Raw genomic sequence first — 22,500 nt, 5'->3', positions numbered from 1 at the left:
ATATCTATGACTTGCATTGTGCATAACTTACGGGGTGTTCTGATACATCACCAACCTGTGTGGCTGCTGCTGACCTGACCAAAGCTCATTTAAGAGAAGTGTCGACCTGCATCCAATATGTATTTAACCCGCCTTCTCACTCATAATTACTGTCAATGCAAGTCTTAGTTTTTCTCCCAAGCAAATACCAAGCCAAGCTTGTATTGACACATCATAGTTAAAGAGACATGAGTGAATGCTGTGTAAAAATAATGTTTTGCTCCTACAGTCTACAGCCAGCCTACAGATTCATTTAGACGTCAGAGTTAGAGACGTGACTGAATGGTAATGGTCATGGTGATGGTAATAATGTTTCTCTGCAGTCTACAGCCAGCCAGCGGCCGGAGAGCAAGCTGGAGGTGGCGCTCAGAGACGGGCCCAAACTGTCCTCAGAGGGCATCAGAGAGGAGAGGTCTCCCGCGCCCAATGAGGATACGGAGAGAGAGCAGGTGGGCGTGCGTCAGCACTGAGTCTCTAACGTCACGGCACAGCCGGACAGCTCTGCTTCCTCATCACGGACCACCATCACTCTGATGGTGCAGGATTTTGGCCATTTCTGTGATTTCCCCAGTTTCTCCAGTGCCTTGCTCCAATATTTTCCATGACAAACACCCAGCCTTAACTATGGCTAGTGTGCCATTACTGACTAATGTTCCTGATCACCTCCAGTGATCAACATTTCAGAACCATTATTGGGTTGCACCTTATTATTTTTTTACCATCTTATTTTTATTACTTTCATTCGTCAGTATCCATTACGGATTATTATCTGAAATATTACTGACCATAATTTAATTCTTAATTGTCCACAATTTGCAGGAATTTTGAGGCTCACTGTGTTGAGAAGCTTACTGTAGCATATTTGATCCAGGTTTGCACAAGGATAATTATTTTTGTAATTTCATGTCTTCCCTTATGCTGAAAAGTTGCTCAAACTAAACTCCATTTTGAACCGTCGCTCTTCCACAACACCGACCCCTGACCCCTGACCCTTGCCCCCCCCCCCCCAGCTGAGCGAGGAGGACAGGCTGTTGCTGGCTCGGTTCCAGCTGTACGAGCAGAGCCAGGAGCTGCTCAGCCACGCCCTGCAGTACTGGGACCGCGCCAAGGGCCTCCTCTACACGGCCCCGCCCCTCGAGGCCCTGCCCCCCGACCCCCAGGACTCCGCCCCCGACCGCCGTGCCCCCTCCAGCAAGAAGAGCAGGAAGGAGCGAGAGAAGGAGCGAGAGAGGGTGGAGAGAGAGAGGGAGCGACTGAAGGTGGAGCTGGCCCCGCCCTCCCCGGGCGTCCTGGGAGGGGAGGCGACCCCAGAGGGGGCGGAGAAAGAGCCCCCGCCCGAGGGCGTGCCCCAAATCCTGCTGCCTGTCAGTGGGCGGGACCACCCCAGCGGGGTCGAGATCCTGGGGAGCGGGAGGCTGCCCCCTCTGGAAGAGGTACCTAGCTCACCCCCACCTCCCAAAACCACACCAACCCAGCAACAGCTGTCTTTCTTTTTCAATCCACTTCCATTTTAATTTGATGCTGTAGTGACTGAGAGTCATAATCACATGGTGCACAGACTTGGGCAGGTGGGATTGAGAATGAGACTGGGAGGGGTGGGGGAGGGGGCAGTGGGGGTGCTCTAGGGGGGGATAGGAGACACAGGTTTGGGGATGGGTTATGAGGCCTATTCAGTAAAGTGACAGGGGACCCACATTTTTTGTGTACATTTGACATGTATGACTGTGCCTGAATGCTGTAATTGTCCTCACAACAGCTGTCACATTGCCAGGAACATCTTCACTGAGAACCGCAGGGGGCAATTTCACGTACCTTTACCACATTACCGCGCCTGAGGAACCCGCAGAATTAATTTAAACATTTATTGGTCTCACTTGAACTAAATGCCATAAAAGTGTCTGGCATAATCCGAAGTTCAGAAGTAAAGTGCTCCCAATAAATGTTCTGCTGGCTTGAAACCTCCATTACATGGAAACCTGTCATGAACATGGCATAGCACCTGTCGTAGCCAGTCATGACGGGATATTTCAGCGTGATAACGCTGTTATAATCGACAGTGGCCATTTTGTAATGACATGCGCAGAGCTGTTGTTCCCCATTCTTCTGTTGTCTGGTTTCAAACCATGGGCAGAGCTCAGTTATACAGCAGTGTCTAATGACGGTGTTTGACAGAATGAAATGTAAACTCTTCAGCTTCTGACAGGGGAAAACAAAGATAAAAGATCCTTATCAGGCATATGATTGGGCTAATTCGCTAATCATAAAGACATAAAATCCAGAAACAAATAGAACCCTGCTTTCCTTCCCTTTTCCTCACTTCCTCTCTCAGCTGTCAATCACCTCTCTGCTGGTAACAGTGTGGGTTTCCTCTGGGTACTCTGGTTTCCTCCTGCGGTCCAAACACATGTAGGTTCACTTTCAAAAGAGATGTGAATCTCATTGTGACATCCTGGGTTAGATAAAGATTGAATAAATATGATTTATATCGTCAAATCACGTGGTGAGTGAAACCGGATTGACGCAGGCCCATTGGTGGAGTATTTTGAGGGCTATGTGTGAGTAAGGAGAGTGAAGCAGCATTTAAGCACTCCACATTTTAACACATTTAATTTAACAGTGTAATTAATTTAACATTTAACACTGTAAGGGATTCAGGGATTTATGGTTATTATCTCCCTTGTTCACCTTATTTAGTGTGCTCTGATTTATTAGCTAATAATATAATCATGATTATTATAATCATTGTTGTCAATGGCATGCATACTTACTCAGCGCTGACAATGAAGAAAGGCTTATTTTGTCATATCACATTAATAATATTACTTTATCTTACTGCCTGTCAATTACCAAGCCTTTACTGGGTAAATACACAGCTACTTGTGTAATTATTATGTAACGACTTTGATTTCAGTGGTAAGTACCATGAAACAAACTTGCTAAGTACTGTGAAAATATGTTTTCCAGCCCATTTCATAGTACTTACCACAGAAATAAAAATAGTTACCTAAAAGTGTGGCATAAAGTACCTGGTATTTACCCAGTTAATACTAGGTACGTAATTAATGGGCTGTAAAATAAAGTGTTACCAGCTTTTCTAGTTTTTGCTGTTTTTTGACAAAAAATAAATAAATAAAAATCCAACTGTCTGCTCTGAGTGAGTCTTGCTCTGATTGGTTCCTGCAGGTGCTGGATGGGCTGGGCCAGGGAGCTAAGGGCCCGCCCATCCCCCCTCCCTTCGTCTACTCCGTGGTGTCGTACCCGGAACAGCGGGCTCCGCCCAGCGCCCAGGAGAGCTCCGCCCACTTCACCTTCCTGGCCCCGCCCGTCCCGGAGGACCCTGCCGAGGACAGGAAGGAGGCGGAGCCTGAGCCCGACCCACTGAGCTCCGCCCCCCAGGCCAAGGTTCGACCGCGCGCCTCTGCGTACCGTAATCAGCCTCCTTTCCTCGTTCTGTACAACTAGGCGCCATCTTGGATGAGCCCCTCGAAAAACTTTTTTTCAACCTGTGCTGATCGACGGTGTCATTATGCAACCACTTTTCTACAGTACCAATAAAATATGCACTATACAGTGAGCTCCAGAAATATAGCTCTTTTTAAATTACTTTATGGAACCATTTGCATTTGGCATAGAGAAGTATAGACGTATAATGTGTAATTTATAATATATATTGTATATGAGTATAGAAGTATTGACATATAGAAGTATATAGAAAAACTATCCTAACAATCTCTATGTAACAATCACTTCAGGCAATAGGAAGCAATGGAGTTGTAGTTGCTGTGTAAACATACCACTGCTGGTGAATGAATGCTTAATTTGGTGGAACCTTAAACTGGGTTGACAGGAGGAGTCAGTGACACCCTCCAGAGGCCGGGTGAAGAAGGGCGAGAGTGGCAGGGAGAGCCAGAGGGAGAGGAGGCGCACGGGGAAGAGGAGCACCAGGAGCACGGAGTCACGCTCCCCCTCCCTGAGCGCTGCCACCGGCCTGTCTGACACAGAGCACAGCAGCCGCACCGGAGAGTCCCAGCAGGAGCTCAACCAGCGGTCAGACACACACACACACCCACACACTCCTTATACACACGTACACACACACATACACACTCCTTATACACACAAACACACACACTCCTTATACACACTCACACACACACTCCTTATACACACTCACACACACACTCACACACTCCTTATACACACTCCTTATACACACACACACACTCCTTATACACATACACACACTCCTTATACACATACACACACTCCTTATACACACTCACACACTCCTTATACACAGCCTTATACACACACACACACACACTCCTTATACACAGCTTTATACACACTCACACACTCCTTATACACACTCACACACTCCTTATACACACTCCTTATACACACACACACACTCTTATACACACTCCTTATACACACACACACTCACACACTCCTTATACACACACACGCATACACACTCCTTATACACACTCACACACTCCTTATACACAGCCTTATACACACACACACCTTATACACAGCCTTACACACACACACACACTCACACCTTACACACAGCCTTACCGACACATACACCTTATACACACACATACTCCTTACACACACACACACACCTTATACACAGCCTTACACACACACACACACACACACACCTTACACACATACACACTCCTTATACACACTCACACACACTCCTTACTCTCTCACACACACACATACACACTCCTTACTCTCTCACACACACAACTTACACCCTCACACACACTCACACCTTACTCTCTCTCACTCACTCACACCTTACACCCTCACACACACACACACTCAGACACCTTACACCCTCACACACACACACACACACACACACACTAAAACACACACACCTTACACACGTATAAAAACACCTTACTCTCTCACACACACACTTATACACACACACACACATACACAGACCTTACATACCCATTCACCTTACACATACATACACATACTGTTAATATGGATCTCTGGAGTCTGTCATTAACCCCTGTGTCTGCCCGCTCCAGTTTGACCTCGTTCCACTGGATTGTACCGCCCAGAGGGGAGGTGTCCCTGAAGCTGGGCTTCCAGTCCTCTGTGCCGGGCAGGTTTGAGCAGTCGCTGAACTTTGAGCTGACGGGCACCAGGAGGCGCTATCAGCTGCACTGCAGGGGCGTGTGTGCCTTCCCTGCCATCAGCCAGGACTACAAGTGCGTAACGCTGCTCTCCCAAAAACACTCCGCTCTCCAAAAAACGCTCTCCCACAAACGCTCTCCCAAAAACGCTCTCTCACTAACGCTCTCTCACAAACGCTCTCTCACAAACGCTCTCTCACAAACGCTCTCTCACAAACGCTCTCCCAAAAACGCTCTCTCACAAACGCTCTCTCACAAACGCTCTCTCACAAACGCTTTCTCACAAACGCTCTCTCACAAACGCTCTCTCACAAACGCTCTCCCAAAAACGCTCTCTCACAAACGCTCTCTCACAAACGCTCTCTCACAAACGCTTTCTCACAAACGCTCTCTCACAAACGCTCTCTCACAAACGCTCTCCCAAAAACGCTCTCTCACAAACGCTCTCTCACAAACGCTCTCCCACAAACGCTCTCTCACAAACGCTCTCTCACAAACGCTCTCCCACAAACGCTCTCTCACAAACGCTCTCTCACAACGCTCTCTCACAAACGCTCTCCCAGAAGCACTCTCAGCTGAGCCGTTCCCACTGGAGGTATTCATGCACAAACCCATTTACCGAGTGTCATATACACTCTTAGAAATAGTCACAGTGGAGGTACGTTTTTGTTCTTCCAGGATAAAGTGGTCCCGAATGTACCCTGAAAGTACAGTAATGTTCTCTTTGGGTCCAAATGAGTATGTTTTCCAAGCAAAAAAGCCACAAATTAGTTCTATATTATAATTGTATGCACCTACCCTAGGGTCATTAACCCCCCAGCAACAAGCATTTGTACCTTTTGAGGCACTTTTGGTACCTTTATTTAACCACAAATAAAGGTTAAACTAAGGCCCCTGGGGTCTCAAATCCCCCCCCCCCCCCCTCCACTGTAACATGTACCCTGTCCTGTCACATTTACCCCGCCCTGTATCTCATCTCTACCCCTTCTGCCTCATGTACCCCGCCCCTCTGTCACAGGATGGTGTTTGCTCACAGTAAGAAGGCCCTGCAGTCAGACGACAGCCTCCATAAGACCTACATCCTGCAGTCCGGGGTGTACGACTTCGGCCCGCTGCTGTGCAGGAAGTCCCGGGAGAGGTATGGGCCTAACACTCACACGCACACACACACTCCTTATACACACTCACACACTCCTTATACACTCACACGCACACATACACACACACATACACACTCCTTATACACACTCACACACTCCTTATACACACACTCACACACACACACACACACATACACACTCCTTATACACACTCACACACTCCTTATACACACACACACACACACACACACACATACACACTCCTTATACACACACACACACACACACACACACAAGTGATATGTTTTCTGAGCTCTTCTACCATTTCCTTTCTAAGGCAAATAAACATTTGCAAATTGTGGTATAAAGCTGTACTGACTTGTCAGAAGGCTGTTGGTTCAGTCCTGATACAGATCTTAGTGTGTGTGTGTGTGTGTGTGTGTAATGGTCCTGGTGTACACAACAGGTACAATGAGTATAACCCGAACTCTTCCAAACTCGACCTGTGTAGCAGGTACAAGGAGTATAACCCAAACTCTCCCAAACTCTACTTGTGTAGCAGGTACAAGGAGTATAACCCAAACTCTACCTGTGTAACAGGTACAAGGAGGGCACATATCCAGAGAACATGGAGAAACTCGTCATGCACAACTGCTCCCAGCTGGACACCGAGGTCCACTTCTGCTTCCAACACGACACCAAAGCCACCACCTTCCTGCTGGACCCGCCCTCTATGACCCTCAAACCCAATGAGAAACAGGTTCTTCACCAATCACCCAACAGTTATTGCATTTGACCCACCCACTATGACCCTCTCACCCAATGAGAAACAGGTTCTTCACCAATCACCCAACAGTTATTGCATTTGACCCACCCACTATGACCCTCTCACCCAATGAGAAACAGGTTCTTCACCAATCACCCAACAGTTATTGCGTTTGACCCACCCACTATGACCCTCTCACCCAATGAGAAACAGGTTTTTCACCACAGAACCAATTACAGCATCATCAGTGAGTTTGACCCACCCACTATGACCCTCTCACCCAATGAGAAACAGGTTCTTCAGCAATCACAGACCAATTACAAAACCTCACTGTGTTGGTTCCGCCCTCTGACCCTCAAAATCCCATGAGAAACCAGTTCTGGAGCCTTCCTAGAACATTTATATCATCAGTGCACTATCTGACATTTTTAGCTCACAGTAAATACCACAGCCTGAAAAAGCATTACACTGTCAAGACAGTTTTATATTGTGTGTTAACTTGCACAGAATCTTTCATTTTATTTCAGCTTGCAGAAACAAAAAATGATAAGCGGAAAATAATCTGTCATAAATCCCTCAATTCCACCACAGCCAGCTGCTTTTGTTTCTGTTGAATAAATTCGGTGCCTGGCATTTTTCTTTTTGTATTCTTGTGCTTTTCTCCTGTACTGGGTATTTCCCAAAGGCATTATAGCCAGTGTCTCGGTGTTTGATTTTGGATCCCTGACCGAACGGTGTGTCTCCACTTCAGGAGCTGAGGGTTTGGGCATACCCCACGGCCCCCGGCCTGTTTGAGGACCGTTTGGTTTGCTGTGTGAAGGACAACCCCGACCCCGCCCTGTTCCCATTGGCCTGCAGGGGGGTGCGTCTGGAGCTGGAGCTCGACCGCAAGAATGTGCACTTCGACAAGGTCCTGCTGGGGAGGTGAGCGAGCCAATCACACGCACCCCACCTCTGCTGTCCTGCCAATCATCCGCGTTCCACCCCTGACCCGGCCAATCACACACCCCACCTCTGCTGTCCAGACAATCACCCCAGCGTTCCACCTCTGACCCAGCCAATCACACACACCCCACCTCTGCTGTCCAGACAATCACGCGCATTCCACCTCTGACCCAGCCAATCGCACTCATTCTACCTCTGCCCCTGGTTCTGTTTATTTCATTAGCCCAAATCATATTTCTGACCTACTACAGTTCAGCTAAATGTGGTCATATGCACATAAAGGACAGCTGATAACTGTGTCTGTGTTCCATATGTTAAATATCTGCTTTATTGTGATTTAATCTGAGTGAGTCTCGTTGGTGTATAAGGGTAATGACCTCGTTGACTCCTCCCCCAGGCGTGACACGAAGGGCCTGACCCTGCGCAATGCCACGCCCCTCTCCGCCGCCTGGAGGCTGGTGGGCGTGGACAAGCTGGGGGAGGAGTTCAGCGTGGCGCAGGACCACGGCATCGTCCCGCCCCGCTCCGAGTTCTGCCTGCAGATGCACTTCAGATCCGCCAAGGCCGCCAACCTGAAACGAGCCGTCAGCATGGAGGTACAGGACCCACACTGCCCCAGGGTGCACTGCACACTGTACTGCCCCAGGGCACACTGTACTGCCCCAGGGCACACTGTACTGCCCCAGGGTGCACTGCACACTGTACTGCCCCAGGGCACACTGTACTGCCCCAAGGTACACTGCACACTGTACTGCCCCAGGCACACTGTACTGTCCCAGGGTATACTCTACTGCCCCAGGGTACACTGCACACTCTACTGCCCCAGGGCACACTGTACTGCCCCAAGGTACACTGCACACTGTACTGCCCCAGGCACACTGTACTGTCCCAGGGTATACTCTACTGCCCCAGGGTACACTGCACACTCTACTGCCCCAGGGCACACTGTACTGCCCCAGGATACACTCTACTGCCCCAGGGTACACTACACACTGTACTGCCCCAGGGCACACTGTACTGCCCCAGGGTATACTCTACTGCCCCAGGATACACTCTACTGCCCCAGGGTACACTGCACTGCCCCAGGATACACTCTACTGCCCCAGGGTACATTCTACTGCCCCAGGATACCCTGCACTGCCCCAGGATACACTCTACTGCCCCAGGGTACACTGCACACTGTACTGCCCCAGGATACACTCTACTGCCCCAGGGTACACTCTACTGCCCCAGGGTACACTGCACTGTCCCAGGGTACACTCTACTGCCCTAGGATACACTGAAACTGCCCCAGGGCATACTGAACCTACACCAGGGTACACTGAAACTGCCCCAGGGTACACTCTGCTGCTCTGATGAAAAGAAAACCCACACATCGACTGGGACCCGGAAGGTTGATGGTTCAAGCCCCAGTGTAAATGAAAAGAAAACCCACACACGTTTGAACTCCAGGCACCCCTTTAATTTGTGATGCACACACTGGAACAAGAACAACGTTTGGATGCTGTCTGGATCTCCCTCAGGTGACAGGTCCTCAGGTGTGTTTGGAGTTCAAAGGTGTGAAGGCTTTCTTTTCATCTTCAAATGATCTGAGCCCTGCAACTCGTGTTAGGATGTGTGTGTGATTATTTATACACGCACTTAACCACACAATGCTCCAAGGGGGATTGGCCCCTGCTTAGTCTAATCAACTGTCAGCCACTTTGGATAAAACTGTCATAAACTTGTATAATGTAATGTACAGCATTGGTCGAAGTGGATCATGTGACAGTGAATGAAGGAGGTTGAATGGATGGGGGATTGATTGATTCAGCTGGTAAATGTGACAGGAAGTCATAAAGGAAGTGGAGGGGGAACAGAAATGAACTGAGTGGATGATGTTAAGCAATGATGTCAATTATTAATGGATGAATAAATTAGGTCAACTAATCAAGTGTGGAAAATATAAATTATTCTTCTCTACTTAATTATAGAGCCCCTTCAAAGGCTGTGTGTGTGTGTGTGTGTGTGTGTGTGTGTGTGTGTGTGAGAGAGAGAGTGAATGTGCATGCATGCTGGTGTGTGCATTTGTGTGTGTGTGTGTGTATAAGTGCTCATGTGTGTGTGCATGTGTGTGTGTGTGTGTGGGCATGTGTGTCTGTGTGTGTGTGTGTGTGTGTGTGTGTGTGTGAGAGAGACTGAATGTGCATGCACGCTTGTGTGTGCATTTGTGTGTGTGTATAAGTGCTCATGTGTGTTTGTATGTGTGTGTGTGTCTGTGTGTATCTGTGGGCACGTGTGTGTGTGTGCGGGCACGTGCGCCTGTGTGTATAAGTGCTTGTGTGTGTGGATGTGTGTGTGTGCACGTGCACGTGTGTGTATCTGTGTGCACGTGTGCGTGTGTGTGCGCGGCTTTGCGTGTGTGTCCGTGTTGACGCGTGCTCTTGCGTGTGTTTCAGGTGTCAGACGTGGAGAACATTCTGGGCCTCGTGCAGACAGAGCACATCCAGATTCAGGCAGAGGCATACGACGTGGCTCTGGACATTTCCTTCCCCAAAGGTACGGGAGCCAAGCTGTCAGTCAGAGCGACACTTAAACCTGCCGGTGTGAGCAGTACTGTGGCCTTCTGGGTAGAGAGCTCGGCCTCAAAGCGGGGCCCTGACTCCAGACCCAGTCAGGTTTGATAAATGGCACCCAGCTTCCTCTGCCTGTCCAAATACCCATGACTAATTACAGCCGGGCTGCCGGTTACCCCTGCTAATTACAGCTGTGCTACCACCTCTCTTGTTTCATTTGTCAGATTCTCTACCGGGGGCCGTCTTGTTACCTCCTTGTTGTGATTGGCTAAAAACCGTGTCTGAGCACCACAGCCAAATTGTCGGCCTTCTCCGGAGTGAGAGTGCCCAGCACAGGCAGGCTTCAATAGGGACTGTTGTGTCTTTGTGCTTAGCATTCTCTGCCAATCAGTGTGGATTCTCTCACTTCCTCTGACTGTTACGTCAGTCTGTGAGTGGCAGTTTAAATTTAAATTTGGAACCCCCACGCCTGCCTGTGCCCTCTGTGTGGAGCGGTTTTGTGAGAGGGAGCGTTGCCATGGCAGCGAGGACAGTGACGATTCCACTTGATAACCATCAACTGTGTGTGTGTGTTTGTGTGTGTGTGTTTGGGCATGTTTGGGATGGTGTGTGTGTGTGTGTGTGTTTGGGCATGTGTTTGTGTGTTTGGGCGTGTGTGTGTATGTGTGTGTGTGTGTGTGTGTGTGTGTGTATCACCAGGCGCTGATGGAGGCCTGGACTTTGGGACCCTCAAAGTGTCCGACGAAGCAAAGCTGACGGTTACTTTGAAGAATAGAGGCAAATATGAGATCGCATTCAAGTGAGTCTCTGAGCAAACCTTCTCCTCTGCAGGAACCCTCATGGTGCTGTGTGTGTGTGTGTGTGTGCGTGTGCGTGTGTGTGTGTCTGTGATCTTTTTTTGCCATTAACCATAGCATTAACCTCTCCTAAAATAGCAGTCATTTATACATGTCAAACATTTAATTATGAAAAGCAGCTTTTCTGAACTTTTTGGCCTTCCTCTGTTTATTTTCCCAATGTCAATACTTCTCTCCATTGCCCTCCCCTCTCCCCCTCTCTGTCTCCCCCCCTCTCTCTCTCCCTCTCTCTCTCCCTCTGTCTCCTCCCCCCCTCCCCTCTCTCTCTCTCCCTCTCTACCAGGTTTGTGCTGAAGTCCCCAGACCCCGGCCTGTCTGAGCTGGACTCCATGTTCTCCATCACGCCCCAGAAGGGCTCTCTGAACCCCAACGAGCGCCCCACCCCCGTGCAGGTCCTGTTCCGCCACAACCAGGAGGTGTTCGCGCGAGACCAGCAGCTCCTGTACTGCCAGGTGAGCCTCCACCTGTGTACCTGTCCGTGTAACACGCCCAGAATTATACAGGTAACATCCAACATAGTGTTACACCTGTGTACCTGTCCAGGTAACACATCCAGAATAATACAGTTAGCTAACGTTAACTAACATTCATCATCTTGAACACACGTCTGGTACCTGCATTGTATCGCTCTGCTGGGGCAGCCAGGTGTGTTAACCCTGTCTTACCTGTGCACAGGTGATTGAGCCCAACCTTGCGGAGGGAGGAGAGACCATCGCCTGCATCCCCATAAAGGTGTCGCTCCAGTCCGTGTTCTCCAAGTACAGCGTCATGCCCTCCACCGACATCAACTTCGGCCCGCTGGTCTACGGCAGCCGCAAGACACGCACCTTCACCGTGGAGAACAAGGGCCATTTCGAGATCCGCTTCACCATCTCCCGCATGTCCAAGGACCAGCCTCTGGCCACACAGAAGAAAGGGTACGAGCTCACCGGTGGAGTTTACCTGTGGGACTGTTACCTGTGGAGTTTACCTGTGGGACAGTTACCTGTAGGGTTTACCTGTGGGACAGTCACCTGTAGGGTTTACCTGTGAGACAGTTACCTGTAGGGTTTACCTATGGGACTGTTACCTGTGGAGTTTACCTGTCGGACTGTTACCTGTAGGGTTTACCTGTGGAGTTTACCTCTGGGACTGTTACCTGTGGAGTTTACCTGTGGGAGTGTTGCCTGTACTTATCTCACCTGTTGCTCTACAGGTGAGTGGACCACAGGATCCAAACTGTAGTTCACTCACCTGTAGTTATGTGACCTGTTGCCTTTACACCTCATTAATGCTTATTTCTCCTGAGCTTAATAAAATGGTTTATGGCCTCGTCTTCCAAACACAGCGATATCATTAATAACACTGTTCCAGCTGAGCGTGTTCACGGTGTGACTCTCTAACAATGTGACTGACTGTCCCAGCCTGTATCAGAGCTATGGGGGCAGTGAAACAGCTCATATCCCTGAGGCTAGGGCTGTGATGTATCTGAGTTTCCTCAGAAGCAGACAGGCTCAGAATGACTCCGTACGGCAGGTTCGCCTCAGGCACCCAGCCGGAGAGAGCAGAGCGATCATTACTAATCAGGGAAGCGTTTGCTCAATGGTGCGTGTGGTTACACAGTGATTATTGCACACCACACACTGTACATCATATTAAACTGATCCTGTGTGTGACACCAGCCCGGGAGAGGGAGGAGCTCCGATACGCGCTGTCTGATTGGCTGCCATGCAAGGCTGTGGGGACACGTGGCCAATCAGGCCCTGTCTGCCTGGGGGTGTGGGGTTAGATACCTGGCCTCGCTATGGACTTGTATGCGAGCCGAATCTGTGCTTTCATTAACAGGCAATGAAAGAGCACAAAATGGAGGTGCCGTGATGTTTGAAATCATCAGTGTGTGAATACTGCCATCTCTATCCCTGGTGCCCAACACATCATGCAAATACTTCCATCAATTCAGTGGCTTTATGGTCATCATTTTTCAAGATGGTGGAATATTAATTGTGCAAAGTAACATTATTGCCCAAATTAATCAAAAAAGCTTATTATATATCTCCAGAACACCATTGGGATCCTAAAAAAACTTACTTATACATTTCTTAAATTCGAAATGATCCATTTTAAATTGGTCAAGAAGGCCATAGATATGTCTAGATCTGTCCCAAATTAATTTCTAACTGCTCATGCTCTGATTTCACGGTTACCCCTCTGCATACATCTGATCACCACTTCATCTCATTCTCCCTCCCTCTTCCTCCCCATCCTCCTCCCCCTCCTCCCACCTACCCTTCCTCAGCCCGCCGTAACCTCCGCTCCCTCTCACCCTCTTCCTTTGCCACCACTGTCACCGCCTCACTCCCCCCTCTCGAATCCTTCTCCAAACTCCCCGCTGACTCTGCATCTGCCACCCTCCTTTCATCTCTCTCCTCCGCCTTTGACTCCCTCTGTCCCCCTGTCTCAAAGCCGCCTCGCACATCCCCCCCGTCCCCTTGGATATCTGACACCCTCCGTACCTCCAGGGCCAGCCTCCAGGGCCCAGAGAGGAAGTGGGGGAAATCCAGAGACACTTCAGACCTCACGACTTACCAGTCTCTCCTGGCGGCATTCTCTTCCGCTGTCACTGCCGCCAAAGCAAAATACATCTATCAAACACAAATTCAGAACTCCGCTTCTAACCCCCGGAAACTTTTCTCTATTTTCTCCTCTCTCCTCAACGCACCGCCTCCTCCTCTTCCTTCCTCCTTCGCTGCTGATGACTTTGCTGATTTCTTCGATGAGAAGGTCACAGTCATCCGCAGATCCTTTACAACCACCACCGCCCTCACTGTGCCCTTCCCCCCCTCTAGGCCCATCCCTTCCTTTTCCACTTTCTCCCCCCTTACAGACTCTGATGTTTTTCAACTCCTGCACTCCCACCACCCTACAACCTGTGCCCTTGACCCTATCCCCTCTTCTCTTCTCCAAACTATCACACCTGACATTCTCCCATTTGTCACCTCCCTTGTCAACTCCTCCCTGTCTTCCGGCTGTTTTCCAGCATCCTCTAAGAGGGCCCACATCACTCCCTACTCTGGCTCCCTCCATCATCCAGAACTACCGCCCGGTATCTCTTCTTCCTTTCCTTTCTAAAACTATGGAACGAGCCGCTTCTACTCAACTTTCTTCTTTCTTGCTAGACCCCCATCAGTCTGGCTTCAGATCGGGCCACTCGACAGAGACCGCGCTCCTCTCCGTCAGTGAGTCACTCCATGCCGCACAAGCAGCCTCCCTCTCCTCTGTCCTCATTCTTCTAAATCTCTCTGCTGCCTTCGACACTGTGGATCACTCCATCCTCCTGTCTGCCCTGTCAGCAACGGGCATCTGTGGCACAGCCCTGGACTGGATTGAGTCCTACCTCTCTGGTCGCTCCTTCCAGGTTGCCTGGGCTGGTTCGGTATCGACACCTCGGCCCCTCGCCACAGGAGTTCCCCAGGGCTCAGTCCTAGGCCCCCTTTTTTCTCTTTACACTCGCTCCCTTGGCCCTGTGATCACTGCACATGGGCTATCCTACCACTGCCACGCGGACGATACCCAACTCTTCGTCTCGTTCCCGCCGTCTGATACGCAGGTTTCAGCCCGTATCTCCGCTTGCCTGAGGGACATCCAGAGCTGGATGGACAACCACCATCTAAAGCTCAACCCAGGCAAGACTGAAATGATATTCATCCCTGCTAATACCTCTCCTCATCTGGATCTCTCCATTTCCCTCGGGGATACCACACTCACGCCGTCACCCAGTGCACGGAACCTCGGCGTGGTGATGGACAGCAGACTGTCCCGAGAACATCGCGGCGGTGACCCGGTCTTGCAGGTTCTTCCTATACAACATACAGAGAATTCGCCCCTTTCTCACCCCCTACTCGACCCAGCTCCTGGTCCAAGCGATGGGTCTGTCCCGCCTGGACTACTGCAAGTCCCTCTTAGCTGGCCTCCCAGCGTCCGCCATCAGACCCCTCCAACTTATCCAGAATGCAGCAGCTCGTCTGGTCTTCAACCTTCCCAAATACTTACACGTCACCCCCCTGCTTACTTCTCTCCACTGGCTGCCTGTCATGGCTCGCATCAAATTCAAAACATTGGTGCTAGCCTTCCAAGCAGTTAAGGGGTCTTCCCCAGCTTATCTACAAAAAATCATCAGACCCTACACCCCTGCCAGACCTCTTCGTTCAGCCTCCACAGGCCGCTTGGCACCTCCCCCTCTCCGAACCTCCACCTCACGCTCACGACTACTGTCTGTTCTGGCTCCACGGTGGTGGAACGAACTCCCCGTTGAGGTCAGAACTGTAGAATCTCTCCCCACCTTCAAGCGCAAGCTGAAGACACAACTCTTCAAGCAGCACCTCTCCCCATCCCTCCCTGTGAACCTTAATTGTTGTCTCTGTGACTTGCTTTGTGTATCGGTATTTTTAGTTGGCTAGGTAAGCAGTGTTTGGATAGTTAACTTTGGTCACTTTTGCTCTGTTGTTTGTTTGTTTCTTTGTTCAAAAAAAAAAAAAATTGCCCCTCATCCTTATCTTTGTTGTACTTCCCTCTAGGGTCTTTCAGCGAACTTATCCCTGGTTATGGGTATGCACTTTGTTGTACGTCGCTCTGGATAAGAGCGTCTGCCAAATGCCAATAATGTAATGTAATGTAATCCACCACGCGTCATATCCTTTGCAGTGCAGCAATAACTGATTGATTGTAAGTCACATACTGGACACCACTAATCTGTGTGATCGTAATGATAATGATCTGTGTTCAGTGATGGTACTCCCTCTCTCTCCCCGTCCCCCCTCAGCATTGGACCGTTGAAGCGCTCGCGGTCGCGGGAGAGCCAGTCCAGTAAGAACAGCCGGGCGCGTCGTCATGACTCCGTCCAGAAGGAGGCTGCTGCAGCCGCACAGGTAGGCAGAGCCCTGAGCCAATCAGCAGTGAGCATCCGTGGGTCCTATCGGCCCCTCCCACTGAAAAGAGTGTGACATCGTAATGAGCAAGGTAGAAAATAAATAATATGCCTTACTCAGTCACTCACTCACACACTCGCTCACTCACTCACACACTCACTCACACACACACACTCACACTCACTCACACACACACTCGCACTCACTCACACACACACTCACACACACTCACACTCACTGACTCGATTTCATTAGTTAGATACAAGCAACATCCGCAAGGTGCTTTGCATCTAAAAACAATTTGCAGACCATAACCATAGATATGGTTTTTCCAGATTGAACAAGCCTTGATTACAACACATTTCAGTTTGTCTTCACTCACCGTGGCTGATCTAGTGATCAACCGTCTCTCTCTTTCTCTCTCTCTCTCTCTCTCTCTCTCTATTCATCTGTGTATCTCTCTCTCTCTAGACTCGTATCACCATGGGGGTGTTCACGGTGTCGCCCGGTTTCGGGGCCCTGGCTCCCGGGGCTCAGCAGGTGGTGACGGTGGACTGCGTGGCCGACCAGACGGGCAAGTGGGAGGAGTTTCTGGTCCTCGACGTCGCCGACCGCGACCCCAGGGACCACCCGGACGGCGTCCCGTACCAGCTGGCCGCCGAAGTGTGTGTCCCAGGTACGCTCCCGCCAAGCGCCTGTCAAACCCGCTCAGGAGTCAGCGTTAAGGCCCTTCCCCAGCAAGAACTATAACTATAATATTAACTATAATGATAACTGTCGTTACAGTTGTGGTGTGGACTCCACCATCCGCTTGAGTTAGAAGGATTGTTAAATATGCGTGTTTGACCCCCGTACAGAGATTGTGTGCAGGCGTGTAACTGCGTGTGTGACCCCTGTACAGAGATCGTGTGCAGGCGTGTAACTGCGTGTGTGACCCCTGTACAGAGATCGTGTGCAGGCGTGTAACTGCGTGTGTGACCCCTGTGCAGAGATCCTGTGCCGGGACTTCAGCTCGATCTTCGAGGAGCACCGGATCTGCAGGAGCAGTCAGCTGCTCCAGGGAGAGCAGTACAGGCAGGCCCCCGGGGTCTACCTGCAGGAGGAGAACAGGTTCATCTTCAACAACGTGCTAGTGGGCCGGCCGGCCAGGGCCCGCTTCCGCATCTCCAACATGGGCAAGGTGCCCTGCGAAATCAACCTGGCCGTCAAGTCTGCCCACACCAAGGTGTGTGTGTGTGTGTGAGAGAGAGAGTGTGTGTGTGAGAGTGTGAGAGTGTGTATGCGTGTGTGCGTGTGCGAGTATGTTTGTGTGTGTGAGTGAGAGAGAGTGTGTGTGTGTGAGAGTGTGTATGTGTGTGTGCGTGTGCGAGTATGTTTGTGTGTGTGAGTGAGAGAGAGTGAGTGTGTGTGTGTGAGAGTGTGTATGTGTGTGTGCGTGTGCGAGTATGTTTGTGTGTGTGAGTGAGAGAGTGTGTGTGTGAGAGTGTGTATGCGTGTGTGCGTGTGCGAGTATGTTTGTGTGTGTGAGTGAGAGAGTGTGTGTGTGTGAGAGTGTGTATGTGTGTGTGCGTGTGCGAGTATGTTTGTGTGTGTGAGTGAGAGAGCGTGTGTGTGTGAGAGAGAGAGAGACAGAGAACGAGAGAGAGAGAGACATACTGACAATACAATGTCAGTATGATCGATTGGGTCTTTCAGTGACATTAGGAGAAGGAGAAGTGTTATTGGTTGAAATTACAAAGCTTGATTGGTCTCTGAGGCTGCTGCAGCTGTTTTCTCATTGATTTGTCATTCGGTAGCTTAGCAGTGTTTGATTGGCTCTTTCAGACTTAGATGAACAGCGGTGATGCTTGATTGGCTGTTTCAGTCTCAGAGACAGTGTTCGATTGGCTGTTTCAGACCCAGATGCGCAGCGGTGATGTGTTCGAGGTGTCCCCTGCCAAGATGAGCATCCCCAGCTACTCTCACGCCTTCGCTGTGCTCACCTTCTGCCCCCAGGCCATCCAGACCTACAGTGGCCTGTTCGAGGCCACACTGGAGGGCACGCCCAGGTAATGCACAGGCCAGAGTCAGTTCAGACCAGTGGTCCTCACCACAGGTCAATGGATCATTTACAGCAGTTAATTACACAGTCAACTCACCTCACCTGCTTTCTTGGGTCTGAATTGGTTGCTGATATTAAAGCAAAAAACAAAACCCAGCACACCCTTAGGCTCTCCAGGACCAGGAGTGGGGACCACTGTGCTATCGTACAGTTTCTATAGACTCAATGCACAGTACAGAGGGTGGTAGATTCTGCAGTTACTATTGGTAGATTCTGCAGTTACTATTGAGCACAGTTTAGACTGTGTACTGTGCATAGTTAATTTACACTGTACCTGCACAGAGCTACGCTGCATGCTGTGGTTACTGTAGACTGTGCTCTTTATAGAGTTGAGTTATAGTATAGTATAGCAGAGTTAGTTCTTGCTCATATTTGTGTTTTGATACTGCATAGTTAGCTCCTGGTAGCAGAGTTCTGCTCATATCTGTGTTTAGATGCTAGCAGAGTTAGCCCCTGCTAGCAAAGTTCCTGCTCATGTCTATGTTTAGATACTGCAGAGTTATCTCCTGCTAGCATAGTTAGCTTCTGCTAGCAGAGATCCCGCTGACCCCCGTGTCTCCCTGTGCGTGTCTGTGGCAGTGTGCTGCAGATGGTGAGGTGCAAGGCACTGGTGTTTGACGTGGCGGGGGAGGGGAACCTGCCGTGCGTGAGCGTGGTGCGGCCAACCCTCCGGGACCCCCAGGGGGCGCCACTCCTGCAGTTCCAGCGCGTGCTGATGGGCCGCGCCCACGCCCTGCCCCTGGTGCTGAGGAACGACGGGACTGTGCCGGCACAGGTCAGTGGAGGGGGCATCCATCACACTACAGCAGGGCTGCCCAACCCTGTTCCTGGAGATCTAGGGTTCATTTCAACCATAATTTGGCGCACCTGATTCTACTCATTAGCAGCTCTGTGAGATCTCTAGCTGTTGTATGACCTGTGCTTTCTTAGGGTAAGTAAGGGGGGTCTGGGGTTGGGACACACTCTCATGGGACCTTATGGCCATTTTTTAATTCATGAATTGAACATCAGTGACCTGAATTTTCTTTAACTGCCTGAATTGAAATAAAACTATCCCCCTCTAGCCTGGTGGCAACATCAGATATAAACCTCAGTGTGGCGTTTGACAGGTCAGCATCCATCTGCTGGACAAAATGGCCGTGTTCACCCTGAGGGCTTCCCAAAAAACCGTCTGCACCTCCATGGCCTCTTCAGACTTGCACAGCGACCCCGGGGCAGGTAGGTGAAGGAAACCAAGTCCCTTCACCGTCTTGCCTGGGACTTGAGTCCCACACATGCCTATCCACACATACACGCCACCACCACCTAAAAAAAACAAAAAACCTCAGAAAATACTAATAAATCAATAAACAATAGAGTACTTTACACAAATCCAAAAAAGAGAGAGAGGAAGAGAGAGACAGACATAGAATGATGATGTAATGTCCTGTAGTTTGATGAAATACAGGTGACGTCCTTCAGAATGATGTAACGCAGCGCAATGCAATTCCCTGCAATTCCCTCTCAGACCAGCAGGTGGCGCACATGGCCTCCCTGGTGCTGGTCCCGGGCCAGCAGGCGGAGTTTGAGGTGGAGTTCCGGCCCACTTCAGCACAGACCTTCGAGTCCTCCATGGACCTCGTGGTGACAGACAACCAGTATGAGGAGACGGTGGTGTGCCTGGCGGGGGAGGGGTACTGTGACATCATCACCCTTGACAACCTCGGCAGCAGGCCCAGGCAGGAGCAGGATTCCGAGGGTAAGAGGTCAAAAGTCATCTCAGCAATTGTAAGAACACAAAGGTATCCTGGAAGATGAATGTTTTCTTGTAATATATATATATGTATATGTATATAGGCGGCACCGATGGTGCAGTGGGTAGCACTGCCGCCTCCATGTTCTCCCCGTGTTTAGGTGGGTTTCCTCCAGGTACTCCGGTTTCCTCCCACAGTCCAAAGACATGCAGGTTAGGCTGATTGGAGAATCTAAATTGCCTGTAGGTATGAGTGTGTGAGTGAATGGTGTGTGTGCCCTGCGATGGACTGGCAACCTGTCCAGGGTGTATTCCTGCCTTTCGCCCAATGTATGCTGGGATAGGCTCCAGCACCCCTGCGACCCTGTTCAGGATAAGCAGGTTAGGATAATGAATGAATGAATGAATGAATGAATATATATATATATATATCCTGGAGGGTAGTTTTGGTAATTTCAGTCACCTTTGTTTTTTCATCATCAGCCAGAATGAACTAGAATGAAGACACAGAGGAACCTTTCGGAACCCTTTATTCTGAGTGTGTGCCAGTTTCCATCATCAGCCAATGAGCGGTGCATTGGCATCATCATCAACCAATTGCCAGTCACTTGTGCATCGCTATTACCAGCCAATCGCCTATCAGTTCCCTAATCAGCCAATTACTTGCTCACTCTTAAGTATTATCAGCCAATCACCTGTCTCTCCACTGTGCGTTTGTAACCCAGACCTCAGTTCCGACCTGCTGAACTTCGGCGACTGTCACGTGGGCAGGGCCTACCAGGAGACCTTCACGCTGACCAATCACAGCAGCTCGGAGGTGCTGAGGTTCGAGTGGCCGGCGGACATCCCGCAGGTGCGCTTCTCCCCCCAGGCGGGGCACCTCCACGCGGGCTGTGCCAAAGAGGTGACGGTGGTCTTCTGCTCGGCCCAGCCCCTGGTGCTGGAGGCCCGGCCCGTCCGCTGCAGGGTGAGCCGCATCTCCTTCCAGAACCCCGTGGACCAGGTGCCCGACTGGGACGACCGGCAGAGGACCGTCAAGTGGGTGGACGCCGGGAAGCAGGGTCCCAGCCCGGGGCCGGCCAAGAAGAAGGTACTGGAATAAATTACGATAACCGCTAGAGAGAGAGAGCAGTTGTGCAGTTTGGAAACACACAGACCTGGGTCAAGTATGTAATTGTTCTGGATTCAAATACTTTTCTATGCTTTACTGAGCTTGTCCGATCTATTGGAACCTATGAAATGATCTCAGAAAGTTGAGACCTCACCTTCTGGTCCTATTGGTTGGCTCAGTTGCACCAGGCACGATCAACAGAGCACAGAAAAGTATTTGAATCCAAATTAGCCATGAAAGAAAGAGAGGGAGAGGGAGAGAGAGGAAGAGAGCAGTTTGGAAGCATAGCCATGAAAGAAAGAGAGGGAGAGAGAGGGAGAACGGTTTAGAAACATAGCCATGAAGGAAAGAGAGAGAGAGAGAGAGAGAGAAAGAGGGAGAGGGAGGTTTGGAAATATAGCCATGAAGGAGAAAGAGAGGGAGAGAGAGAGGGCGAGAGCAGAAATGAGTGTTGCCCTGCGGGGCCATCCCTCCTCATTGCACCCTCACTTCCCCCGGAATGATCCAGCACCACTGACAGCCAGCGCCATGGCACGACACAGCCATTATCACACAATTCAGCACCGAACAACACCTGAGTGCTGCTGGCAGGAGAATAAAAACACAACTATTACTGAATCAGTTTGTCGCTGGACAGGAAATGATTCAGGAAGAAAGTACCAGTTTTGAGACCAATAGGACAAAGCATAAGGCTTTTTAAATCATGAGCTGTCAGAATGCAGGACAGACAAACCAAATGCAGACTCAGGGATGAGGTGAATGCGGCAGGCATTCTGAAAGGCAGATCCAGGCAGGCAGAGGTCAAAAACTAGCAAACAGGTATAATAAGGGGCATCAGATGTGTTATGGTTAAGCAGGCAGTTCGTTAACAGGTAGGCAGTCCACACAGGCAAAAGTACAAAACGTGATCCGGAATCAGTCAAAACAGATATTCCATGAAACCAAAACTGAACAGATAACAAATAGACAGACAGACGGGCAAACAGACAGGTGGGACTAGATTGCTAGAGGCTAGAAATGAACAGAATCATAGGCATAGCAACCAGGAAACAGTCTTAATGAACTAGAAAAGGAACAAACAAGCGGGCTTAAATATCTGATTAACAGACAATGAGAAACGTGTGAGAGAAATGACAGAATGACAGGGAGGAAAATACATATAAGGATTGAAGGAGCGAGACACGTAACGGGGAGAGAGGCAGAGAACACACAGAAAAGA

At 50.0% G+C, this 22,500-nt stretch overlaps 1 protein-coding gene across 1 annotated transcript in view; it reads left to right on the top strand.

The window, feature by feature from the left end:
• hydin (HYDIN axonemal central pair apparatus protein) overlaps positions 1 to 22,500 on the top strand; it is a 161,187-nt gene that overhangs the window by 114,548 nt on the left and 24,139 nt on the right. Inside the window, exons 46-66 of the mRNA XM_061246932.1 lie at positions 363 to 488; positions 1,050 to 1,472; positions 3,223 to 3,441; positions 3,887 to 4,086; positions 5,103 to 5,285; positions 6,229 to 6,348; positions 6,911 to 7,070; positions 7,828 to 8,000; positions 8,419 to 8,617; positions 10,460 to 10,559; positions 11,276 to 11,375; positions 11,717 to 11,885; positions 12,109 to 12,350; positions 16,232 to 16,337; positions 16,809 to 17,013; positions 17,327 to 17,562; positions 18,234 to 18,385; positions 19,018 to 19,213; positions 19,548 to 19,656; positions 19,946 to 20,176; positions 20,896 to 21,260. Of these exons, the coding sequence (XP_061102916.1) occupies positions 363 to 488; positions 1,050 to 1,472; positions 3,223 to 3,441; positions 3,887 to 4,086; positions 5,103 to 5,285; positions 6,229 to 6,348; positions 6,911 to 7,070; positions 7,828 to 8,000; positions 8,419 to 8,617; positions 10,460 to 10,559; positions 11,276 to 11,375; positions 11,717 to 11,885; positions 12,109 to 12,350; positions 16,232 to 16,337; positions 16,809 to 17,013; positions 17,327 to 17,562; positions 18,234 to 18,385; positions 19,018 to 19,213; positions 19,548 to 19,656; positions 19,946 to 20,176; positions 20,896 to 21,260 (4,014 nt within the window). The remainder of the gene's footprint in view (positions 1 to 362; positions 489 to 1,049; positions 1,473 to 3,222; positions 3,442 to 3,886; positions 4,087 to 5,102; positions 5,286 to 6,228; positions 6,349 to 6,910; positions 7,071 to 7,827; positions 8,001 to 8,418; positions 8,618 to 10,459; positions 10,560 to 11,275; positions 11,376 to 11,716; positions 11,886 to 12,108; positions 12,351 to 16,231; positions 16,338 to 16,808; positions 17,014 to 17,326; positions 17,563 to 18,233; positions 18,386 to 19,017; positions 19,214 to 19,547; positions 19,657 to 19,945; positions 20,177 to 20,895; positions 21,261 to 22,500) is intronic.

Source organism: Conger conger, chromosome 6, assembly GCF_963514075.1.
Source record: "Conger conger chromosome 6, fConCon1.1, whole genome shotgun sequence".
Lineage (NCBI taxonomy): Eukaryota > Metazoa > Chordata > Actinopteri > Anguilliformes > Congridae > Conger > Conger conger.
The sequence above is the reverse complement of the archived record's forward strand: the minus strand, read 5'-3'. Positions and strand labels throughout refer to the sequence as shown.